Source organism: Bos indicus x Bos taurus, chromosome 16, assembly GCF_003369695.1.
Source record: "Bos indicus x Bos taurus breed Angus x Brahman F1 hybrid chromosome 16, Bos_hybrid_MaternalHap_v2.0, whole genome shotgun sequence".
Lineage (NCBI taxonomy): Eukaryota > Metazoa > Chordata > Mammalia > Artiodactyla > Bovidae > Bos > Bos indicus x Bos taurus.
In genome coordinates, this window is record NC_040091.1 from 74,590,325 (window position 1) to 74,613,686 (window position 23,362).

Sequence of the window (23,362 nt, forward strand, 5' to 3'; positions counted from 1 at the left end):
TCTATAAGATTAAGCACAGGTAGGCTGCTAGGGATTCTAAAAAAACTACTAAAATAGAAGCTGGAAAGGAGAGTCAGCGAGGGAAATTAAACCAACCAGAGGAAGCGCCTCAGGCTGCAGGACCCTGGGGGACTGCTTGATTAATAACATCACCCTCTGTCCCTGCCTCACTCGGGGAGGGTGTGCAGGGCTGGCACGCTGGGCTCTCACACACTGAGGTCCTAAAGGCCAGCAGGACCTGGCTGGGAGCCTCTTGGTGCGCACAGAAAGCTAGGGGAGGGGCAAAATTCCCAAAACGTTCCCTTCCAGGCTCCATCGTCCTAACTAACTTGCATTCACCATGCTGACACTTGGCCTGGACTCCCACCCTAAATGGAGAGCGCGTGGTATAGTGGAAAGAGAAAAGGGTTTGTGAGCGCTATTTAAACCCCTGCTTCCCCACGCACTGGTGATGTGACTTTAATCTCCCGGAACCCTGAGCTCCTCATGAGTAAATGGAAACACAGTCCCAAATTGCATATGTGGTTGGGAGTGTTAGAAGCCACAGGTGAGGTTTACCAGGATGCGTGTACCTCTCCATAGTAGCTATAATCATGCTGTTGATCCACCCCACCCCACTTCACATTGTGCGGAATGCATTCTGGAGCACAGTTGTAATGAACCAGTTAGAACTAAAGAAGAAAGTACAAAAGAAAAGAGCATCACGCCCCCAGTTTATGTTTCTCGAAGGCAGTGATGTGCTGCTCCTCTGTCTTTGCTGCCCTAATGCTTATGAATGGGCTGTCTGTCCTGTGACTCCCAGTCAGAAGAATGGAATATTCTTCATTACAGTGTTCATCATGCACAGCACTTTCAATTCCTCGATGTCATTTATCATTCATGTATTCATTCATTCCTCAAATATTTACTGAGATTTACTCTGTGCGAGGCACTTCCCACATGCCAGCCCTGAGTGACAGGGGACAACAGGGATATTCTTCCCTTTGAGAGATGATGATGGTGGTGGTGATGGTGGTGATGGTGATGATGATGGTAATGATGGTGGTGGTGGTGGTGATGGTGGTGATGGTGCTGCTGATGATGGTGGTGATGGTGATGGTGGTGGTGGTGATGGTGGTGGTGATGGTGATGATGATGGTGATGGTGGTGGTGATGGTGGTGGTGATGGTGGTGGTGATGATGATGGTGGTGGTGATGGTGGTGATGGTGATGATGATGGTAATGATGGTGGTGGTGGTGGTGATGGTGGTGATGGTGATGATGATGGTAATGATGGTGGTGGTGGTGGTGATGGTGGTGATGGTGCTGCTGATGGTGGTGGTGATGATGGTGATGGTGGTGATGGTGGTAGTGATGGTGGTGATGGTGATGATGATGGTGATGGTGGTGGTGGTGGTGATGGTGGTGGTGATGGTGATGATAGTGGTGGTGGTGATAGTGGTGATGGGATGGTGACAGTGGTGATGATGATGGTGAAGACGATGGTGGTGATGTGATGATTATGGTGATGATGGTGGTGATGGTGATGGTGAAGATGACTGATGATAATGGTGGTGGTGGTGGTGGTGATGGTGAAGATGATGATGGTGATGGTGGTGATGGTGAAGATGATCATGGTGATGTGATGGTGATGGTGGTGATGATTGTGATGATGGTGGTGATGGTGGTGGTGATGATGATGATGGTGGTGATGTGATGAATGTGGTGGTGGTGGTGATGGTGGTGGTGATGGTGATGGTGATGGTGATGATGTGATGATAGTGGTGATGGTGAAGTTGATGGTGGTGATGATGGTGGTGGTGATGGTGATGATGGTGGTGATGGTGATGGTGGTGGTGATGGTGATGATGATGATGGTAATGTGATGGTGGTGATGGTGAAGATGATGATGGTAATGTGATGGTGGTGATGCTGAAGATGATGGTGATGTGATGGTGGTAGTGGTGATGGTGGTGGTGGTGATGGTGATTATGGTGGTGATGGTGATGGTGGTGGTGATGGTGATGATAATGATGTTAATGTGATGGTGGTGATGGTGAAGATGATGATGCTAATGTGATGGTGGTGATGGTGAAGATGATGATGGTGATGTGATGGTGGTGGTGGTGATGGTAATGATGGTGATGATGGTGGTGATGGTGATGATGGTGGTGATGGTGAAGATGATGGTGATGATGGTGATGATAGTAATGTGATGGTGATGATGTGATGATGGTGGTGATGATGATGATGGTGGTGATGGTTATGGTGGTGATGATGATGATGGTGATGGTGATGATGGTGGTGATGGTGGTGTTGGTGATCATAGTGGTGATGGGATGGTGACAGTGGTGATGATGGTGAAGACGATGGTGGTGATGTGATGATGATGGTGATGATGATGACGATGGTGATGATGTGATGATGATGATGGTGAAGATGGTGATGGTGATGATGGTGAAGATGTGATGATGGTGGTGATGGTGAAGATGATGGTGATGATAATGGTGATGATGTGGTGATGGTGGTGATGGTGATGATGGTGGTGATGGTGATGATGATGGTGGTGATGATAGTGGTGGTGATGGTGATGGTGGTGGTGGTGATGATGATGGTGAAGACGACGGTGGTGATGTGATGATGATGGTGATGATGATGGTGATGATGATGACGATGATGGTGATGATAATGGTGATGATGTGATGATGATGGTGGTGGTGATGATGGTGGTGGTGATGGTAACCCCAGAATTTACTGACTCTCACTGGGCACCAGGCACTGCTCTCCACCTTTACTCGCGCTAATGCCTTTATCTTCACAACAAACCTAGACACAATTATTATCCCCTTTGACAAATGAGACAATTGAGGCACAGAGAGCTTAAGTGACTTTCCCGAAGCCATGGCGCTAGTAAGTGCAGAGGCAAGGTCAGACCCAGCCAGGTGTCTTGACCACAGCTTTGCATCATGTGTTGGTCAAGAGAAAAACTAGAGACTAAGGACAAGAGAGATTTAGTGATGAGACCAGGAGCTGAGTTGAACTGTGGTCATTCCAGTCACCTTGTGAATCTCTCTTTAGGTGACAACCAGCCATAAATGATAATGCAATCCATTCTCCCTTGGAGAATAAACCCTTGCCCCTGCCAGGTGTTCAAGTATCATTGCTAGGATGCTAGTTGCAGAGTTCCTAAAAGATTGAGGTGGAGAGTTCCCCCTCCGTGTCAGACCTGGTGCAAGCTGCCCACAGGCCATGGAGCTGCCCCCGCTGGGAAGTAACTATGCCTTGGCATCTTCCAGGCACTGTGAGGAGCCTTGGACCTGCAGCTTTATGCCATCAAGTCAAAGCATTGCCCTCTTGTTACCCTCCCAGGAGTCAAAGGTCCTTGGAGCCCCTACAGGAGAAAAATCTGCATAACCTTAATTAACAAAGAGATTTTTAAAAACTTCCTGGGCTCCCGCAGATTTATAGGGAGGGTGAAATTAAACACCACCGCTAAAACTGGCTATCAGGGAATCTCGTTAGCACTAATGTTCATTTATAGTTTGACTTCCCAACATTTAATTCCTTTTTGGTGGGAGAGAGGGACTGACAATTTAAGACCCAGAAAGATGGTTTTACGACTGGTGCAGCTATAAATCAAACTTATAAAGTTCATAAAAATTGTTAAAATAAAAAATGGTTTAATAGGAATGTTTTATGGCCCATAACATTATTATAGCTGTTTTATTCCCTCTGCGTTAGGGGTTTAATTGGATCGCCACAATTCTGGGGATTCTCCGTTTTTATTGGATGGAGGATAATCTTAAATCAAAATGGCTCCAAATGTCTTCAATATGGCGCCTCATTTATCAGCCGTCGCCCTGCAGGCTGGGTGCTGAGCCTCGGCACCCTCACAGAGGACATGCAAGACACCTTCTTTCTCTCTTGAGTCCCCAGGAGCGGCTGCCCTCTGGGGAAGTTCCTCAAGGTGGCTGAACCATTATAGGGCCCAGGCCAGAAAGAAATCAGAGCCAAAAGGGAAAAATGGGCTCAGACCAGGGTGTCTTGAAATAAAATCGCGAATTAGAATGCAATGAGGAGAACACGTGCTCTGGAGCCCGGCAGCCTGGTGACCAATTTCAGCTCTATCGTATGTGAAGCATGTGACCTTGAAGGCGGAGGCTCAGCCGCTCAGGGCTTCGGTTCCTCCTCTGTGAAATGCGGACAGTCGTGCGTAACTCACGGAACTGAAGGTAGGCTGGGCTACCCCAGCTCCCTCTAACAGAAACACAAGGCAAACCACGTGGATGCCTTGACATTTTTTTACTAGTCACATTTAAAAAGTAAAAATGAACGGATGAACGTGATGTTAACAATGTTGTCTGTAACACCACTGATCTAAAATAATTGTCATTTAAACACACAATCAACATAAATGTTATTCATGAGACAGTTTGTATACCTTTATTCAGGCTCAGTCATTGAAATTCGGTGTGTCTTCTACACTTCCAGCATACCTGAGCGCGAACACTTAAAGGGCACCTCCCTTTGGTCCAGTCAGACTATAAGAGCCCAACAGCTACAGGTGGCAAGTAGCTACCATGCTGAATAGCAGCAATGATTATTCCTAGCATTCCTCACCTCCTCACCCTCTACCCCTACCTATTCCATCAGCTTCTAGAAGTATCGACAGTCCCATTTCCCAAGGTGCTGACATCCACCCAAAGTGTCTCTCTCGTCTCCCCCTCAGGTGTCAGACAGATCGGTGGTGGCCCTGGTCCCCAAGCAGACCTCCTCCTACAACATCCCCGCCTCCGCCAGCATCTCCCGGACATCCATCAGCAGATACGGTGAGGACCACAGACGCGGCCTGGGCGGCCAGGGGCACCTTCTGTGACTCCAGGGGCTGCTCCCCACCCCTGCTGACAGTGGGAGCCTGTGCCGCTGCCACAGCTGGCCTGCAATCAAAGGAGGCCGGCATGGCCAGTCTCCTCGGGGCTGTGGCACCAGATGGCACCGTGAATCTTCCCTTGGATAGCCCAGGTCTGATGGAGGCATCTGAAAGGCCCAGAACCAAGGAGGCCCTTGGATGGGATGTTCACAGAACCCAGTCCCAGTGCGTGCGTACTGTCCTGGCTGAATCATTTACAATGTCCCCCGTTTACTCTCGGTGATACGGACCAAATAACTTCCCTGGTGGCGCAGATGGTAAAGAATCTGCCCACAATGCGGGAGACCCAGGCTCGATTCCCTGGGTTGGGAAGGTCCCCTGGAGAAGGAAATGGCAACCCGCTCCAGCATTCTTGCCTGGAAAATCCCATGGACAGAGGAGCCTGGGGGGGCGACAGTCTATGGGGTCGCAAAGAGTCGGACAGGACTGAAGTGACTAACGCTTTCGCTTCGCTTCCCCGTTGGCTCTCAGTAGTATCCCGATATGGGCATTCGGTTGGCCGTCCCAGGCCTTCCAGCCCTGAGTGCTGGGCCCCCAGTGCCCTCTGAGGATGAGGCTGAGGAGTTTCTGTTCCTCTAGTTCTGGGTGGCGCTAGTCTTTGAGCCGTGCAGCCAAAGGGCCCCTCAGGCCTGAAGCAGGAGGGGCTCTGGCAGTTCTGTATTCTGGGCCCTAAGTAAGAAGGAGCCTTAACTCCCGAGAGGGAGCTTTTCCATTCACAGACCCTTAGTGCCCACACTTCGATCAAGCCCCTGTGAGAATATCTGGCTGACATTCCACCTATTGATTGGTCTTTGCTGGAAGCATCACGGATGGAGGTACTCCTGTATTCCCCAGGGCCACACCAGCTCACAGAATTTCTAGAATCTCATTTTGGCAACAAGATTTCAGGCTGTCCTCACACCAGCCAAGGATCACTAAAATAACCCACCAAATATGAAACCCCAAGTGCTCCCTTCTGATCGAAACTGGCTTGTTCTTAGTGAGGGCAGCAGGTGGGCAGGGATTCTAGAAGGATTCTACCAGCAAGGATGAGGAAACGAGTCACTCACGGGCCTCTGCCACCTCCTTCCCCTCAGACTCCTCCTTCAGGTACACAGGCAGCCCCGACAGCCTGCGGTCTCGGGCCCCCATGATCACCCCGGACCTGGAGAGCGGGGTCAAGGTGTGGCACCTGGTGAAGAACCACGACCATGGGGACCAGAAGGAGGGGGACCGGGGCAGCAAGATGGTGTCGGAGATCTACCTGACCCGGCTGCTGGCCACCAAGGTAATAGCCCCTGTGCTGCCCTGGCCCAGGGAGGGCACACATGTCCTGCCCCAACCCCTACCCGGCCCATGGCATAGGAAGGATGCCATGGGCTCTGCCCCTGCAGGGCACCCACCTGGACAAAGAGGGCCTCGCCCTGGGGTGTGCTTCCCTGGAGGTCAGGCCACTGCTGTTCTCTACCCTGCGGCAAAAATCACAGTGGTCTGCCCGGCTCACTCCATAGCTCCCCTGTTACTCCTCAGAGGACCGGTGCTCTGGCTTCTGGGTCCCCATACCCCTCAAGAAGACACTGGGGTTTTTATTGGCAAATATGAGATGGACGGATATGCCATCCTCCTCTGTCAGTGTCTTCTCTACCCACTTTCTGCCCACACTGGGAGCAAAAGCATGAAGGCCTGGTCCGTCTGGTAATATAAGAGAGAGCTTCCCCTTCCCCATTCCATCATGTGTGTGCGTGCTAAGTCGCTTCAGTCAAGTCCACCTCTTTGCAACTCCATGGGCTGTAGCTCTCCAGGCTCCTCTGTCCATGGGATTCTCCAGGTAAGAATACTGGAGTGGGCTGCCATTTCCTTCTCCAGGGAGTCTTCCTGACCCAGGGATCAAACCCATGTCTCTTGAGTCTCTTGTATTGGCAGGTGAGTTCTTTACCACTAGCCACCTGGGAAGCCATCTCATCTACCCCGACAAATGCTGACAGAGGCTGAGATCTAAAGCAGCCTGCCAGCCTCCCCAGCAGAGAACAGTATACCTATAAGCATAGCAACCATATACAGCTTGTATTTGACAGGACTCTCCTCCACTGAACCAACAAAAATGCTGCTGAAATTCTAATACAGTGGCTTCTCAGACTTGTTCCCTGAAGTGTCACAGAAATACACCATCAGAGAATGTGTCTCAAATTTTGATGATAATATGCTGATAAGAGACCAGACTTCCCAAGTGGCTCAGTGGTAAAGAACCCATCTGCCAGATCAGGAGATGCAAGAGATGTGGATTCTATCCCTGGGTCAGGAAGATCCCCAGAAGGAGGGCATGGCAACCCACTCCAGTATTTTTGCCTGGGAAATCCCACAGACAGAGGAGCCTGATGGGTTATAGTCCATGGGGTTGCAAAGAGCTGGACACAACTTAGCAACTGCATGCTCACAAAGAGACTCCAAAAGGTTGGACATTTACTGACCTTCAGAGATGTTTCTTGAGCCTGCGAACTGTGGGCCCCAGGCCCAGCCTTGGCCCTGCCCCCCGATATCCTCCAAGGCCCCGTGATCAGGGCTGTGCCTGAACATTCTTAGATCTGTACCCTTCACCCAGTCCTCACTGTAGACCCCACTTACCCCAGGCTGCTAACACGGTGAACCCTTACACCTTGCTGCCAGGCCCTCTGCAGCCCTCCCCTGCTCCTGCTGGAAGGGTCCCAGTCCTCTGGCTGGTTCTTTAGATGCCCTCTCATACCCTCTCGTACCAGCCTGTGCCCCTCATTCCCTGTGGGAAGCCTGAGCTTGGAGCACTTTCTGTCTTCGATCAAACTCCCTCTGCCCACACCCACCTGGCGTGGACACAAGCATAAGTGTGCACGTGGCTCCCGGTTGGAGGCAGTTCCTCCTGGAAATCTGCAGCCCATCAGTCCTTCCCACCTCCCCGACACCCCAGAAGGACCCTCGTCCCCCCACCTCTGCCATCCTGTCTGCACAGCCTGGCGTCGCAGACAGATTTCCGAGGCGGGGTCGGTCCAAGCAAGGCACCATCCGGCCTGTGTGTTTGCTGCCAGCAACCCTCCCCCACCTCACCCTCTCCCACCGCCCCTCCCCCAGGGCACCCTGCAGAAGTTCGTGGACGACTTATTCGAGACCTTGTTCAGCACTGTGCACCGGGGCAGCGCGCTCCCCCTGGCCATCAAGTACATGTTCGATTTCCTGGATGAGCAGGCAGACAGACACAGCATCCACGACACAGACGTGCGGCACACCTGGAAGAGCAACTGGTAAACCCCGCGGGCAGCCCAGGCCGGACTGCAGCCTGGCGAGGCCAGGACCAGGGGTGGGGCGTTGGGGAGGGCCCAGCAGGGACCGGGGAGATGGGGCGTGGGGTAGGGCCCAGAAGGGACCAGGGAGATGGGGGATGGGGTAGGGTCCAGCAGGAACCAGGGGGTGGGGTGTGGGGTAGGGCCCAGAAGGGACCGGGGAGATGGGGGATGGGGTAGGGTCCAGCAGGAACCAGGGAGATGGAGGGTAGAGTAGGGCCCAGCAGGGACCGGGGAGATGGGGGATGGGGTAGGGCCCAGCAGGGACCGGGGAGATGGAGGGTAGAGTAGGGCCCAGAAGGGACCAGGGAGATGGGGATCGGGAACCTGTTCTCTGCCATGGCTGGGTAATCCAAGGCTCCTAGGACAAACATATGCTCCGCAGAGCCGATGTGGTTCCTCAGGTGCCAGGCGGGGCCCGCCCAGCGTAGGGCCCAGCACCAGGACACACACAACACACACACACACACACACACACACACACACACACTTGAGCTCCTGTCCTTTCAGGCCGAGACCCTTTCCCAGGCCACGCCCCCTCCTCTCTGACTTGTGGTTCTCGGGAAAGGGAGCCAGGGGAACCCACACACAGCCACATCCCAGACCGACCGAGCAGCAGGCCAGGCAGCGTGGGGCCTCCTGAGCACAGCAGAGTCTCGGGCACATCCTGGCATGGGGAGAGCCCTGCATTAAACTCAGACCGCCGGGGAGGCTGGCCAGTGCTGGGGGAGAGCTTGCACCTGCCGTGGACTTGAGCCCACCATTGTACACGCAACCCTTTAAGGCCGAGTGATCACCCCGGCTCCATGGTTCTCAGGAAGCCACAGGCAAGAGGTCCCGCGGGCCTGACTCCCTCCCCTCCCTGGGCAGACCCAGTAGGGGGAGAGACGGCTCCCCCGGGCCCTTCTCATGAGACGTCTCTCTGCTGGGTTTTGAACCTGGATCTCAGACCACGCTGAAGACAGGCCCTCGTGTCCCGCCGGGCCTGGCCAAGAGCCAGAGCACAGACCTTCCTCAGGAAGGAGCAGAGAGAGGGCAGAGAGGAGGGCCAGGCCTGGGGTTGGGCAGGCCGCCCACACAGCTGTCTGGACTCAGCCCTCACCTCGGAAAACAGAGCCAGCGCAGATGGGCCCCGGCTGTTATTTAGGAATCCAAAGTCCTAGCAACCAGCCAAACACTGAGGGAAAACCCGGCCTCAGACCCCACCTATTCCTCCCTTTCCGGGGTGTTGTGGCTGCCAAGCCCTCCAGAGGCCGCAGCTTTTGATCACAGTGGAGCGAAGCAAAGAGGCTCTGGTGGTCTCGGGGTGTGGAGCCCCCCGGGGCAGGTCCCTGAGACCAGCCTTCCACCCGCATTCCCAGGGCCTGGGCTGCGGCTGCTCCATGGCTTTGGAGCTCCACCCACCACCACCCCCAGCCCGGCCCGGAGTGATTTCAAGGGAATCAAGAGAAAGTTCTGGATTGTCCTCCTCTCCATGCCTGCTGTTTCTGGCCAAGTCACAGAAGCACCCTCCCCTGGAATTGTGGCAGGGACAGTCCTCATACCAGACCTCAGTACCTAATGCCCAAGGAGAGAACACTGGAAGTTTCCAGAGCTGCTGGGGGAAGGGAGGGTGGACCAGCAGAGCCACCTGTTCACCCAGGCTGCCCCCTCCAGGTTAAATGAAGGATCCCCCGTTTCACTGCAAAGATAGGCGGAAGTCCTAATGGAAGGCCTTGGATCTGGGCAAAGCTGATCTTTCCCAACACTTGGCATGGGGCGTGGAGACATTTGGGAAGACCTGGGGTCCAGGAGATTCAGGAGATAAGAAGAAGAGAGGGGACGTCAGCCCAGAGGACAAGCGGGACAGAGCTCACTCCACAGAGGAGCCCAAAGAGTTAAGGGCCAGCGGGCGGCTGGAGAGGAGGGCCAAGTTGGAAAAGGCCAGAGAAACAGCAGCTGTTCTGGTTTTGAAGGGGAATAAATGGGCTTATCCTCCTCACAGCCAAAGGAGCAGAGAAAACGCATTCTCCTCCGATTATAAATTCCATGAGTCACAGAAAGAATTCTCCTAACGACTGATCAGTTGCTCTCGGGGTGGGAAAAACGCAGAGCCCCAGCGAGTCATTCCCAGCGTGCCAACAATGGCCTCCTCTTCTGCCTCTGCCCCTGGCCGGAGCTGAGAACGCCCTGGGGAGTGCCCTGAAAGAGCTGCCCCCAGGGGAGCCCATTCCTCCACCCAGCGTGGCGGGGCCAGCCCTGGGAAGCCGCTGGCTGGCCCTTCTGGGCGGGGAACCCAGGTGGGGCACCCAGGTGGGGCCTTTGTGCCCACTCTGAGGCTGGGGCTGCCACCCCGTCCTTCCAACAATGGCCGCGGGCACTGGGAAGGGGACTCTGGGAGCCTGGGGGCTTTGTCTGAGGCTCTGAGAAAGCGATACAGGCCCTCTAGACTTAGGCTACCCCAGGGGCACAGGAGTCTTTGGAAAAGGCCTCCAGGAGGGAGTGAAGCCACCCATGCCCACCTTGGAGCAATTGAAGCACGAGGTCAGTGCCCCGTTAGGGCACAATGGGGCTCCTTCTCTTCCAGCATCAGTAAAAGCTCAGGCTAAATTAGCAGCCCTGGCTGGACCAGTTTTCTGTGATTCCATTCCCTTGCCCTTCGGAGAGAATTTTGCATTTGTGGGGTTGGGAGGAATGTTAGTGGATGGCACGGGGCCGGGCCCAGATGCAGCCCTCAGAGACCCCTCTGCCCTCTCCTCCAGCCTCCCTCTGCGCTTCTGGGTGAACGTGATCAAGAACCCCCAGTTTGTATTTGACATCCATAAGGGCAGTATCACAGACGCCTGCCTCTCTGTGGTGGCCCAGACCTTCATGGACTCTTGCTCAACTTCAGAGCACCGGCTGGGCAAGGACTCCCCTTCCAACAAGCTGCTCTACGCCAAGGACATCCCCAGCTACAAGAGCTGGGTGGAGAGGTCAGTAGTATCCCGAAGACCGGCCCACCCCCAATGCCTGCTTCATTCCCTCCTCTGGGCTTCACTGACCAAGGACTTAAAGCCCTGCTTGTGGTCCCTTCCAGACCTCGTGCTCAGCTTTTTCTCCCTTGCCCAGAGTTCCTGCTGGGGGAGGAAAGGGAAGCTCTGCACCCCCTGAGTCAGATTTAGCATTCTGATCACCCTTTACTGAGCATAAGCTAAGCACGCAGCACTTTGATGAAGACGTTGTATGTATCATCTCAGTAAAGTACCCAGCAGAGCTGTGAAGTAGGTCTTACTATCATCCCCTTTTTACTGAGGAGGCCATGAGGCAGAGATGCCAAGTGACTTACCCAGGGACACACAGCTAGCAGGGCGCTGAACTGGAATGTGAATACTGAGAATCTGGTCACAGCACTGCAGACTCTGGCCTGAGGGGGAACAAGTGTGCAGGCCCCAAACTCAGCTTGAGAGCAGAGGCCAGAGCAGGCTTCGTTAGAAGAGGAGCAGGGCAGCAGCAGGGGACACCCATCCTCTCCGGGGTCCTGGGGTCGGGGGACGGACAGGCGGGTCTTTGCTGAGCCCCCCACCAAGGAGCCTGTCCTCTCTATGGCAGATACTATGCAGACATCGCCAAGCTCCCCGCCATCAGTGACCAGGACATGAACGCCTACCTCGCCGAGCAGTCCCGTCTGCACGCCGTGGAGTTCAACATGCTGAGTGCCCTCAATGAGATCTACTCGTACGTCAGCAAGTACAGCGAAGAGGTGAGACAGAAACCCGCACGGAGAGGGCCAGGCAGGTCAACCAGAAAGCCAGGCTCCATCCTTAAACAACAGCAATGGGTGGCAATTCTGAAAACATTCACGGAGTCAAAAAGTCACCCGCTCTTCCTTTGGAAGGCAACCTATCCTCTCCTGATTCATCCTGTGCTTTCTTAAACCTTATTTTGGCTGGTCTTCACTGTTAATGCACTTCAGTTCAGTTCAGTTCAGTTGCTCAGTCGTGTCCAACTCTTTGTGACCCCATGAATCGCAGCATGCCAGGCCTCCCTGTCCATCACCAACTCCCAGAGTTCATTCAAACTCAGGTCCATTGAGTCGGTGATGCCATCCAGCCATCTCATCCTCTGTCGTCCCCTTCTCCTCCTGCCCCCAATCCCTCCAAGCATCAGAGTCTTTTCCAATGAGTCAACTCTTCGCATGAGGTGGCCAAAGTATCGGAGTTTCAGCTTCAGCATCAGTCCTTCCAATGAACACCCAGGGCTGATCTCCTTTAGGATGGACTGGTTGGATCTCCTTGCAGTCCAAGGGACCCTCATGAGTCTTCTCCAACACCACAGTTCAAAAGCATCAATTCTTTGGCGCTCAGCCCTCTTCACAGTCCAACTCTCACATCCATACATGACCACTGGAAAAACCATAGCCTTGACTAGACAGACCTTTGTTGGCAAAGTAATATCTCTACTTTTCAATAGACTATCTAGGTTGGTCATAACTTTCCTTCCAAGGAGTAAGCGTCTTTTGATTTCATGGCTGCAGTCACCATCTGCAGTGATTTTAGAGCCCCCAAAAAATAAAGTCTGCCACTGTTTCCACTGTTTCCCCATCTATTTGCCATGAAGTGATGGGACCGGATGCCATGATCTTAGTTTTCTGAATGTTGAGCTTTAAGCCAACTTTTTCACTCTCCTCTTTCACTTTCATCAAGACGCTTTTTAGTTCCTCTTCACTTTCTGCCATAAGCGTGGTGTCATCTGCATATCTGAAGTTATTGATATTTCTCCCGGCAATCTTGATTCCAGCTTGTGCTTCATTCAGCCCAGCGTTTCTCATGTACAATTGTGTGGTAGCATTCTTTGGCATTGCCTTTCTTTGGGATTGGAATGAATACTGACCTTTTCCAGTCCTGTGGCCACTGCTGAGTTTTCCAAATTTGCTGGCATATTGAGTGCAGCACTTTCACAGCATCATCTTTCAGGATTTGAAATAGCTCAACTGAATTCCATCACCTCCACTAGCTTTGTTCATAGTGATGCTTTCTAAGCCCACTTGACTTCACATTCCAGGATGTCTGGCTCTAGGTCAGTGATCACACCATCGTGATTATCTTGGTCGTGAAGATCTTTTTTAATATGTAACACTTTTATTAAATATTATCATTGTTGCCCGGATCAAAGTAGATGATGAATTTCATCCCTTCTGAAACAGCACATCAGACTATTCTTTGCAGTTGGGCAGAAGCTGTCAGTTGAAATATTTCAGACAGGTGGACATGGCTAGATCCTGAAGAAGACAACTTCAGGACAAGTCATGCATCAGCATCGTACCTGAACACAGTAATAGTCATAGCTAACACTTACACAGCACTTCCTGTATGCCAAATGTTTTAAAAGCTTTAGATAAATACATGCATACACACACATACGTATATCATACACCTGTTCAGGTGATCATCTGCGTTATTTAGAGTTGTGCTCGTTGGGCAGGATAGAAAGGCAGATGGAAGGATGAAGGATGTGGGGAAAGCCATCTCGCATGCTGAATGCTGAGCCTGCCCACCTTTGTTTTCATCCCGCAGCTCATCGGGGCACTGGAGCAGGACGAGCAGGCGCGGCGCCAGCGGCTGGCGTACAAGGTGGAACAGCTCATCAACGCCATGTCCATTGAGAGCTGAGAGATGGAGCCTCCCATTCCTGGGAAGAGGGACCCGCAAAAGCTGTCACACTGGGCGTCTCAGAAGGAAAGACAAGTGAAGGGGGTCAGGCCCCAGAGCTTGCTGTCCCCTGAGACCCTAACCCCGGGGAGAGGGGAGGACCCCTCTCCCCACGCCAGCCAAGTTTCGTCCCAGCCGGTCCCTGCAGGGAGAGACCAGGGGCAGCGCAGCCACGCACGACGAGAGGGATGCAGGGGCCCGGACAAGGTGGTTCTTCAAGCCGAGAGGCGCAACTGAGCACGGTTCTGCCTCTGTGACTGCTGCTTTGCATGAAAACTCATTTGATGTATATTGGGGAAATAATGAGAACTTTATTTAATTTTTTTTTAAGAAAAAGGAAAACCAGAAATAAAACAAAAAGCCTCCCTGTTCATCCCGTCCAACTTTCATTTAATTCTGCTTTCTGTCCCCTTCCTTCTTTTGCCCCCATCCCTCCCTCCTCGCACAACTCCTGGTTCCCAACAATTGGAAAAAAAGCCTACAAAGAGATGCTGAGAGAAATTGATTGTTTCCTTGCCCTTGAAACCTTCTTTGTCTAAGAAGTGAGGAGGAGAAGAATGAGCATACATTGGCACCAAACGCTCCGAAGGAAGACCAGCCAATGAAACCAGAAGAGGTGGGGAAGGTGGGACTTGGCACGAACGGCCGAGCCCCCGGGCTCCACCCTGCTGACAGCAAGCTGAGCTTTATGTCCGCACGTCCATGCGTCCTCTTCTCCAGCGGACACGTGTGTCTCAAGAGCACCGACGCTTTTTGCTACTGTTTGGTTGTTTTCTTTAAACCCAAACCTCAACAAGTGAGGAGCTGATTTTGGTACTTTTCCTTCAGGTTTCCCTACAGTGACTACCAGACATGAGAGCTGGGCCTCTCCCAGAGGGGACGCCTGGTCTCCTGAAGGACGCTGGGCAGCTCTGCCTTATATCCATCCCCGTCGTAAACCAGGCTCCACAGGGGCAGGGCCCTGGAGGAGCGCGGGCCAGGCCTCCGGGAGGTTCCATCCGGGAGCCGAAAGGGGCACATGGGTGTTCAGACTCTGCTCCCGTCCGCCCATGGTTTCTTACAATTAAAAAGAAAACAAAAATCAAACACTGTTTACAGCAAGCAATACTTGAAGAGCATAGGTTCAAGAAGCTGCAGTATTTATTGTTGTGCTTTCTTTGTTTTATTCTCTCGTGCCTAGAGAGGGGAGACGACCCTTCGCTCGTATGTGGATGCTCCTGATGGTCTGAGCACTGGCCGCAGTAGACAGGACTGTAGCATCCCCAGATTGTGTCTTCTGCCTCTCTCTCTCTGCCTCTTGCGTCCTCCTGAATTTGGAGGACAAGTGGGTGGCTTCTCACTGGGCTTCTGTCTTTCCTGCTGACACCTAAATCCGTGGATGCCCAGCCGTCCTGAGTGTAGTTTCCAGATAAAGAGACCAAAGCTCCACGCCCTGATCCGAGGCCCCATGGAAGGCAGTGGGGGCATCCCGGGGAAGGACACCCCCCGCACCGGTGCAGGGCCCTGGTGATTGGACAGCCACCAGCTTCCAGGCCTCCCACCCTGGCGAGGATCCAAGCAGCCAGCTCCAAGTTCTCTGCAGGCAGCCCCAGAGAGGGTGGGAAGGACGAGAGAAAGGTGAGGGATGGGAAGAGAGGCCACTGGAGAGGTCCCGTCTGCCCTGCTCTGCGAGGGGCCACACTGCTGGGAAGTGGGACCAGGGAGAGACCAGACCAGGGTCACTTCCTCTGTAATTAACTCTGGGCCCTGGCTCCTCTGGGCCCGGATTTACCTCCAAACCCTTCCAGTTTCCAGAGACTCTGCTGACCACACTGGATTGTCAGGAAGTGGCCGGGGGAGGGGGAGCTCAGAGGGCTGGCTTCCATGGCTGGCGTGTGGCTTTGGATCGCTGTGTTCACCACACGGCAGACATCACTGGGTCGCCTCAGCTCCAGTTTTCTTGCCTGAATGCGGCTGACAAATGGGACGAGACAAGCATTCAGCAAAATACTCAGGAAATGCGCTGTTTTCATTATAATTCACAACCAGCCATGCCAAGACCGCTTCCTTCTGATAATCCACTTCTGCTAAAAGTTTCTCTGGGCCCTGTGAATAGCCTGAAAGAAATCCTAATGACTGGCCTTCTGCACTAAGCCAAAGTGTTTGCCCTTCATAGCACCCAAAGCTTATCAGCTCAGCGCGCACGATATATGGAGATGAAAGGCGAGGAGATACGGGCGAGGGGAGCGTGAGCAGGGCACTCTGTGCTGCCCACAGACAAGCGCAGCTCCTCCCCTCATTTTGCTTCTGAGCTCCGAATGAAGGTGGTCTGGTTACACTGCTGCTTAGATCGGCACCTCGGGCTTTGCTCCACCAAGAAGTAAAAGCTAGACATCTCAGCTGCATCATGACCAACCCTGACCTCTGTGCGTCTATCCGCTGTTTCCCAGCAGCTACTTTTGGTGACCACTCACCAGCCCTGGGGCTGAGTCCTTGATGGTCTGGGGGGAGTGGGAGAATGGTAGGGGATGGCTGCTCAGAGAGTGGACAGGAGAGGCACCAGAGCTCACACGAGAGGCTCCACTGCCTTTCTCAGGATTCCTCAGGAGGACTGGGGAAGGGGGGCTGGTGAAGGAGGTGGCAGGGGGCATCCCTAAAGAAGGAAGGAAGATCAAGGAAAACTACACAGGACTCAAGTCAGGCTGTGATGGTGAAAGGTTGGAGAGCCTTGCTTGACTTTGGGTCACCAAGAGTCCATGCCCTACGGGATGGGAGGAGAGGGCCTCCCTCCTCACCGTCATCCAACGTGGAGATATCCTAACCTCGCGTAAGGAATAAGTGTTCAAGTCTTGGCCTCTGCCCCCACACAAAGCCGTCCATCTTGGAGGGAAGCCAAGAGAGACTGCTCTCTCTGAAAGTTTGATCCAGATCCATCTTGTTTCACTGAAGTGCGCAAAGAGACAGTTCACCAGAAAAGGGCAAGCACCCTAGAAAGTGCATTTGGCAAGACAGAGGGTATCCACGCCCGAGGTGGGCGAGCTGGCCTGAGCCCCTCCAGCTGGCCTGCTGCCGCCTCCCAACCTCCGCAGGGGCTCCGGGGCTTCCAGGCCTGCCCCCAACTCCCGTCACCCCGCTCCAGCCCAGCTCAGAACTGTCTCTGATCCACTTCTGGCGGAGCGCTCCCCATCCTTGGAAAGTTGAGTCATTGAAAGCAAGGAGCCCCTGGGAGCCTCACTCACAGGATGGAGCTGTTTCCTGCATGCATGCATTCATTCAGGGAGCATTCCTGAGCTAACACTGTTCCCCAGGCCCTGCTCCAGGTGCTGAGGAATGAACGAGACTGAGAAGGACCCCTTTCTAGCGCACGGACATTCTTCCACTTGCTGGTTCCTATCACCACCTTAGCCCTCCTCCCAGACCTGCAGAGGGCACGCGTTTTAGAGGAAAGGGGAGTGGGAAAGTGGAAGAAAGCCGACTGACCCAGCTGCCTTACCTGCTTCCAGGGACAGTCCTCCAGCCACAAGGGCCTTTCTTGTCCCCCGCTGTCTCTTCTGGTGGCCCTCCACCTGCCTCTTGAGCTCCTGACCTTCCTCCATTTCCGCCAAATGAGGACAAGAAATAATAGTCAAGGCCCCTGACCCTGCTGAGCACGAAGCAGAAGCAGTGGACGGGGTAGGCTGGACTGCGATGGTCTGGGCAGCACAAATAAGGAATGTTTCTAGAAGCCTCTGGCTGATCAGCCTCCAGGCGCATCCCGGTTGCCACACCTGCCACCATTCATTTCAGTTCAGTCGCTCAGTCGTGTCCGACTCTCGCAACTCCGTGGACCGCAGCACGCCAGGCCTCCCTGTCCATCACCAACTCCCGGAGTTTGCTCAAACTCGTGTCCATCGAGTCAGTGATGCCATCAAGCCATCTCATTCTCCATCGTCCCCTTCTCCTCCCGCCTTCAATCTATTAACCCGCGGCCCGTACTGAGCCGGCAGCTGCCCCAGCGGGGGGCCCGCTGCTCCTTGCCACGCTGTGTCCTGACTCAGGCTCCGGGGGCCTGGCCGTGGACAGGAAAGAACTGAGGCTCGGGGGTGGGAGCTCTGTGGGCGAGAGGACGCAGAGGAGTTTGGCGACCCGGGGCGCTGGAAGCGGACCCCGCGTGTTCAGGGCCTTCTGGCACCTCGTCTCAGGAAGAAGCTTTGAGAAGGTGGCAGCATCCCCATCATCACCCCGCCTCTCTCCCCCCACCTCTTCCCTTTCTGCTGGTTTCCCCAAGAGTGAAGGTGTAGCCTCTGGGGCTCACGATGTCACCGATGAGAGATGAAGTTTCGCCCCTGGTATTAGGGAGGTCCTGGGAGACAGGGCCTCAGCCCCATCAGCAAACTGGAAAGTCTGTGTGGACATGCTGACTGCATTCCCCTCTGTCCTTTGTGCTGCGGCCTCAGGGCAGAGGGGAGGCACGGCCGGATTTCGGTCACAGCCCTGACTCTGGCCTCCTGTGCTCTCCGTGTTGGCATCACGGCAGGAGAACGTGCTGGAACGTGGCTCCCCCTGCAGAGCAGATATTGACAGATATGTCAGGGAGGGGGAACAAGCTCTTTAGACCACGAAACTAGGGACCTGAAACCGCCTGCCTCTCCCCTCAACTGCTCCTTCCCAAACCCACTCTTCTTGACACACTGGAATCTGTATTATATATATATATATATATTTTTAAGAAAATAGAATAATAGCTGTCTGGTTTTGTTGTTTTTACAGGTGTTGTGGAATAAAAGCTGTAAGAAAATTACGTATTTAAAATGTTCCAATAAAATGGGTTTTTTTGTTATTCTAATATATTATTGTGTACCTATTGTAAATATGAAACACTCCTATTTTGCAAGCCAAGGACACAATTTGTACTGTTGTTATATATAAATAAAGTTTACTGGATAAAAAACCTTATATCGTTAAAGAAACGTGGTTGTTCAGTAGCATATATGCAGAATAACGTTTCATGGGCATATTTTAGAAGAGGGTACTCATGGGAAGATGAGCTAAGGTGTTTTGAGGGACTCCTAGAATTCTCTCTGGAGCTGGAGCTTATGAATGTCCAGTTATCAGTGTCAACACACACACACACACACACACACACACACTCTGGATTGCACCCATAGCTGAACACTGCCCCCTAGCCCCAAGACCCAGAACATTGCTTTTCCCCAACAAGAGGCTGACAGGGCAGATCTGAGATTGAGGTACTTTCCTAGGGGTGAAAGAGATCTCCAAAGGAGGAAATCCACCCGCAGTGCTTCCTGAGAATTGCACTCATTTATTTGTATTAAACATTTTAATCACCTCCCACAGCCCGGCACGTGGTAAGTGCTGGGGGATGAAACACTAAAGGAGAAAGACATAGCATTTGCCCTCACCAGCCTGAGAATCATAAGGATCCCGAAAAAGGGGTGTCTCAGCAGGGCCGTGGAGGAATGTTATGGGCTGTTTTTTTACTCTCAGTTGCAGGATTAAGGGTGAATCAAGGGAAGAGGAGAGACAGCGTGCGCTTAGATCTAGCCCAGGGGAGAGGCCTGGGGTTAAAGCAGTTCAGGCTGACGCGGAGTCCGCAGGCAAAGAGGCCTCCAGGTAGGGAGCTGAGGTTTGGCCTGAGGGTGCCACGTCCCATCCACCACTCTTTCCCCGTTTTGCTTTCTCATGTTCCAGAGTGTGGGGGTGACCCTTCCACTCTCAGCTGCTAAAAGGAGCAGATGAGGATAATTGGTCAATTTGACACCTCAACTGAGCATGCCAGGAAACCACCGCTCTCCCCCTCCACGAGATCAGAACTGTGTCTGCGCCCACAGCCTCTCCCCCAGCACCAAGAGCGGAGGATCTTTAAGGATAAGACACAGCCCTCGCCTTCAGAGAGTCTCCAATCTGATGGTGGAGACAGCCCCTGCCTTCAGGGTGACTCCAGCTAGACAGGGGAGACACGGACCCTGATCTCGGGGACAGCCCAGTTTTATATGGACAGACCGCGCATGTACGAATGGGGCCCAGGAAATTTTGATTTCCAAAACTTTTTTAAAATGATTTCCAAATGATTCTGAAAAACAAAATCATATCAACAAGTGCATGTTGATAAATCTAGGGCATGCTAGAGTTATGGGATTATTGTAGATTCAGAGAGACAATTCCTATGCAGTGCCTATTCTGCAGCCTCTGAGTTTAGGGTGTTGTGTACACACACACACACACACACACACACGCACTCACATGCACTCGCTCCTGGCGAGAGTGGAGGGATGCCAGTGCTGGTCCTGTGGGTGAGGAAATGCAAGCACAACACCCTGGAGAGACGGGAGATCACGTCGCCCAGGCCTGTGTGTAGCTAGGGCCTCGTTTTCAATTGCACGCAGGGTTTTGCTGTGAGTGCAGCAGGCTGTTGGCTAACGTTAAACCATCCTCCGCTTCTCTTCTAAACGCAGACCTTGGATGCTGGAGGCACTCTGTTCCACCGCACCGACAAAGCTATAATCCTTCCTTGGCAGAAGGCGCGGCGCGGCCCCTGCCAGCTCCTGGAGGCTCGGTGGTGTGCAGCAGTTAGACGAGACCGGCCTCCGCCACTGCCGCCTGGGGACCCTGGGGTCAGCTGGGCTGGGACGTGGGCCCATATGGGCTGGATGGAGGAGGCCATTTCTCTGCATGGAGTCTTGTACCCCAGACTTTCTCCAATCTTCTTTCCACCACCCCCCCTCCGCCATGTCTCCCCTCAGCAACTTGAACTTGGGGCACTGCTGTTATTAAATATCTGCTGCAGGAACTACAGGGAAGGAGGAAATCGTGGAGAAGGGAATCCTCCAGGCGTCTGTCTGTCCCGCTCATGGTCGCCGTCCCAGGACAGAGCCCAGGATGCACCAGATGGACCTAAAGCGGGTGCCGGATCAGAAGGTTCTGAATGAATGAGCGATGAAATGATAGGGTGCTGTGAACCACCTCCTTATTGCAGACACTGAAACATCCTCTTTTTCAGGGTCTCATGTGATAGGCAGATTCCAGTTTTATAGTCTGAGGAGCAGAGAGGTTAAAGGATTTGTTTAAGGTCACACAGCTACTCTGCTCTTTCCAGTGCACAACACTGCCTTCCATTCGCTCTAGAACGATTTAGTACTTGAAACTCTTCCCAGGCCTTGATCCTTGGCCTTGTAACAGGCAAGTGCTATAAGCGCACCCTTCAGCGTCCGTCAGTAGCCACAATTGCTCGATACAATCACTGTCTTTCTGTCACTTGTAGTGAGAACGACACCAAACCCGGCTCTGCTAGACGAACAAAGGGAACAAAACCAAGTCTTAACGTTGCAACCTTTCTCAGATTTTACAATCTAATATCAACACTCACCATTATTTAAGACAGAAAGACTCATCCCTTTTCTTAGTGGGAATTGGATCTCATTTTTACTACAAGTGCAAAATCGTGTTGCCAACTGCAGCCCTAGGATTCTCAGAGAGCTGGATCTTTCGGTGTGAGGGGAAACCTTCAAGATAAGCTGCTCACGAGACTTTAGGGAAATGGGCGCTGCTGGTGGTCTGCGCTTGATCAGGGCAACACCGTGTGTCGTCAAACCTCCACCTCAGTGAGTGTTGGCTGCTAGGAGCCGGGAGCTAAGTCCGTGGTCCACTGGTAACACATGGGTAGGATTTTCTGCATCCTATTATAATATTTATCTTATTCCTGGCTTTGCTTTATGCCTCTAATTCTTTTATTCCTCACTCCCCCCATCTTTTCTAACGGCAAGTTTTCATATATCCCTGGCTAAGAGCACAGGCCTTGGATTCAGATTGCCTCGGGTTAAATTCCATTCCCAAAATGCATGGCCCGGGACAAGTCACATAACCTTCCTGTATATCAGTTTTCAAATCTATAAAATGGGGATTATCTGTATTAAATAAGGGTTTTGCAAAGGTTAAATAAGATAATACATATACTGAACTCCATAAATATTGTAATAGGTAAATGAGAGAGAAAGAAAGAGAGAATTAACCATCTACCCTCCTTTTACATGCAGTCCAGCAGGACCTACCGGAGGCTCTGAGAGTCTCTATCTGGCTGTGGGAAGAAGCAGAATTAATGCTCATAGATTTCAGCAATAAAAGTTGGTGCCTGAGAGTAAAGCCCTTAGGAAACTAGGCATGGATGCTGACCAAGGAAAACAGGAGATGAATTAAGGGCTTTACCCAAAGGCAGGACCACTTAGGAGCCAGCCGGTAAATAAGCTCCAGGTAAATGCAGAGGGGAAGAGCGGAATGGATCAAACCAAATCAGCACGTGTTAAATGCACAGGCGGAGCCCGAGTGCCCACAAAGTCAGGAGATGGCTTCCAGAAAGCCTCACTGGGACCAGGGTCTAAAAGTGTCAGGGGCCTCATAGGAAAGACACTCCACCTAGAGGGCCGGGGGGTGGAACAACTCTCAGGCCCAAGGCAGGGGTAACAGAGAAGGGCAAGTAGGCTGGACGCAGAGGGCATTTACCCCAGGGAAGCAAGTCCCAGAGGAAGCGGAGGAGGAGAGAGAACGTAGCGCTCAGCAGACCTGGGAGGAGGGTCCCTCCTGTTTCCCCTCTGGGTACCTGAGCACCTCCATCCTCAGCTGGTTTCAGATGAGTGTGTTATTGAAGGTTTTTCAGGGAACCAGAACTAGACCAATAGGAAGTGTGTGTGTCTAACTGAGTGTGTAAGTGTGTGGATAGGGAGGTAGACAGACAGAAATTTTAAGGAATCAGCTCACACAATTGTAGGAGCTGCCAAGCCTGAGATCTGCAGGGCAAGCTGGCAGGCTAGCAACTTCTGCAAGAGTTGATGCGCAGTCTCAGGTCCAAAGGCAGAGGAAGAATGTCTTCTTTGAGGAAACACAGTGTTGCTCTTAAGGCTTTCAACTGTTAGATGAGGCCCACCCATACCGCGGAAGATAGCCTGCTTTCTCACAGTCTGCGATTGTAAATGTTACTGTTGTTGTTGTTCAGTCACCCAGTCGTGTCCGACTCTTTGCAGCCCCATGGACTGCAGCATGCCAGGCCTCCCTGTCCCTCACCATCTGCCAGCGTTTATTGGTGATGCCATCCAGCTGCATATTAACCACAACTAAAACATAGCTTTGCAGCAGTGCCTACAATGGCGTTTGACCAAGCTGGGCACCACGGCCTAACTAAATTGACACAAAAAAACTCGCCATCACAGTGAGGGAAAGTCAGATCACCTACCATCAAACACTGCAGCTAAGCTCAGTGCAAATGATCTATATATCCATCCACTTCGATGAGTTTTGTTTGTTTGTTTGTTTGTTTACTGTGGTAAAATACACGTAACGTAAAATTTACCATCTTAACCATTTTTTGCTGTTCAATACATTCACATTGTTATGCAACCATCCGCATAACACTTTTCATCTTGTAAAACTGAACCTCTATACCCATTAAAAAATAACTTCCCATTTTCCCCTCTCCAACACATCCCCTGACAAACACCAAGAAACCCTAGGGTCATAAGCTTGCACTA

The 23,362-nt window shown here is 52.6% G+C and overlaps 1 protein-coding gene across 3 annotated transcripts in view; it reads left to right on the forward strand.

Moving 5' to 3' along the window:
- Positions 1-14,238, forward strand: part of PLXNA2 (plexin A2) — a 233,966-nt gene extending 219,728 nt beyond the window's left edge. For 2 of the 3 annotated variants that reach the window (XM_027565724.1, XM_027565723.1), the window contains 6 exons: positions 4,709-4,808; positions 5,986-6,176; positions 7,988-8,157; positions 10,938-11,150; positions 11,767-11,917; positions 13,731-14,238. In XM_027565724.1, coding sequence (XP_027421525.1) covers positions 4,709-4,808; positions 5,986-6,176; positions 7,988-8,157; positions 10,938-11,150; positions 11,767-11,917; positions 13,731-13,826 — 921 coding nt within the window. In that variant the 3' untranslated portion in view covers positions 13,827-14,238. The remainder of the gene's footprint in view (positions 1-4,708; positions 4,809-5,985; positions 6,177-7,987; positions 8,158-10,937; positions 11,151-11,766; positions 11,918-13,730) is intronic. The other variant, XM_027565725.1, reaches the window with a different exon arrangement.
- The last annotated feature ends 9,124 nt before the right edge of the window (positions 14,239-23,362 follow it).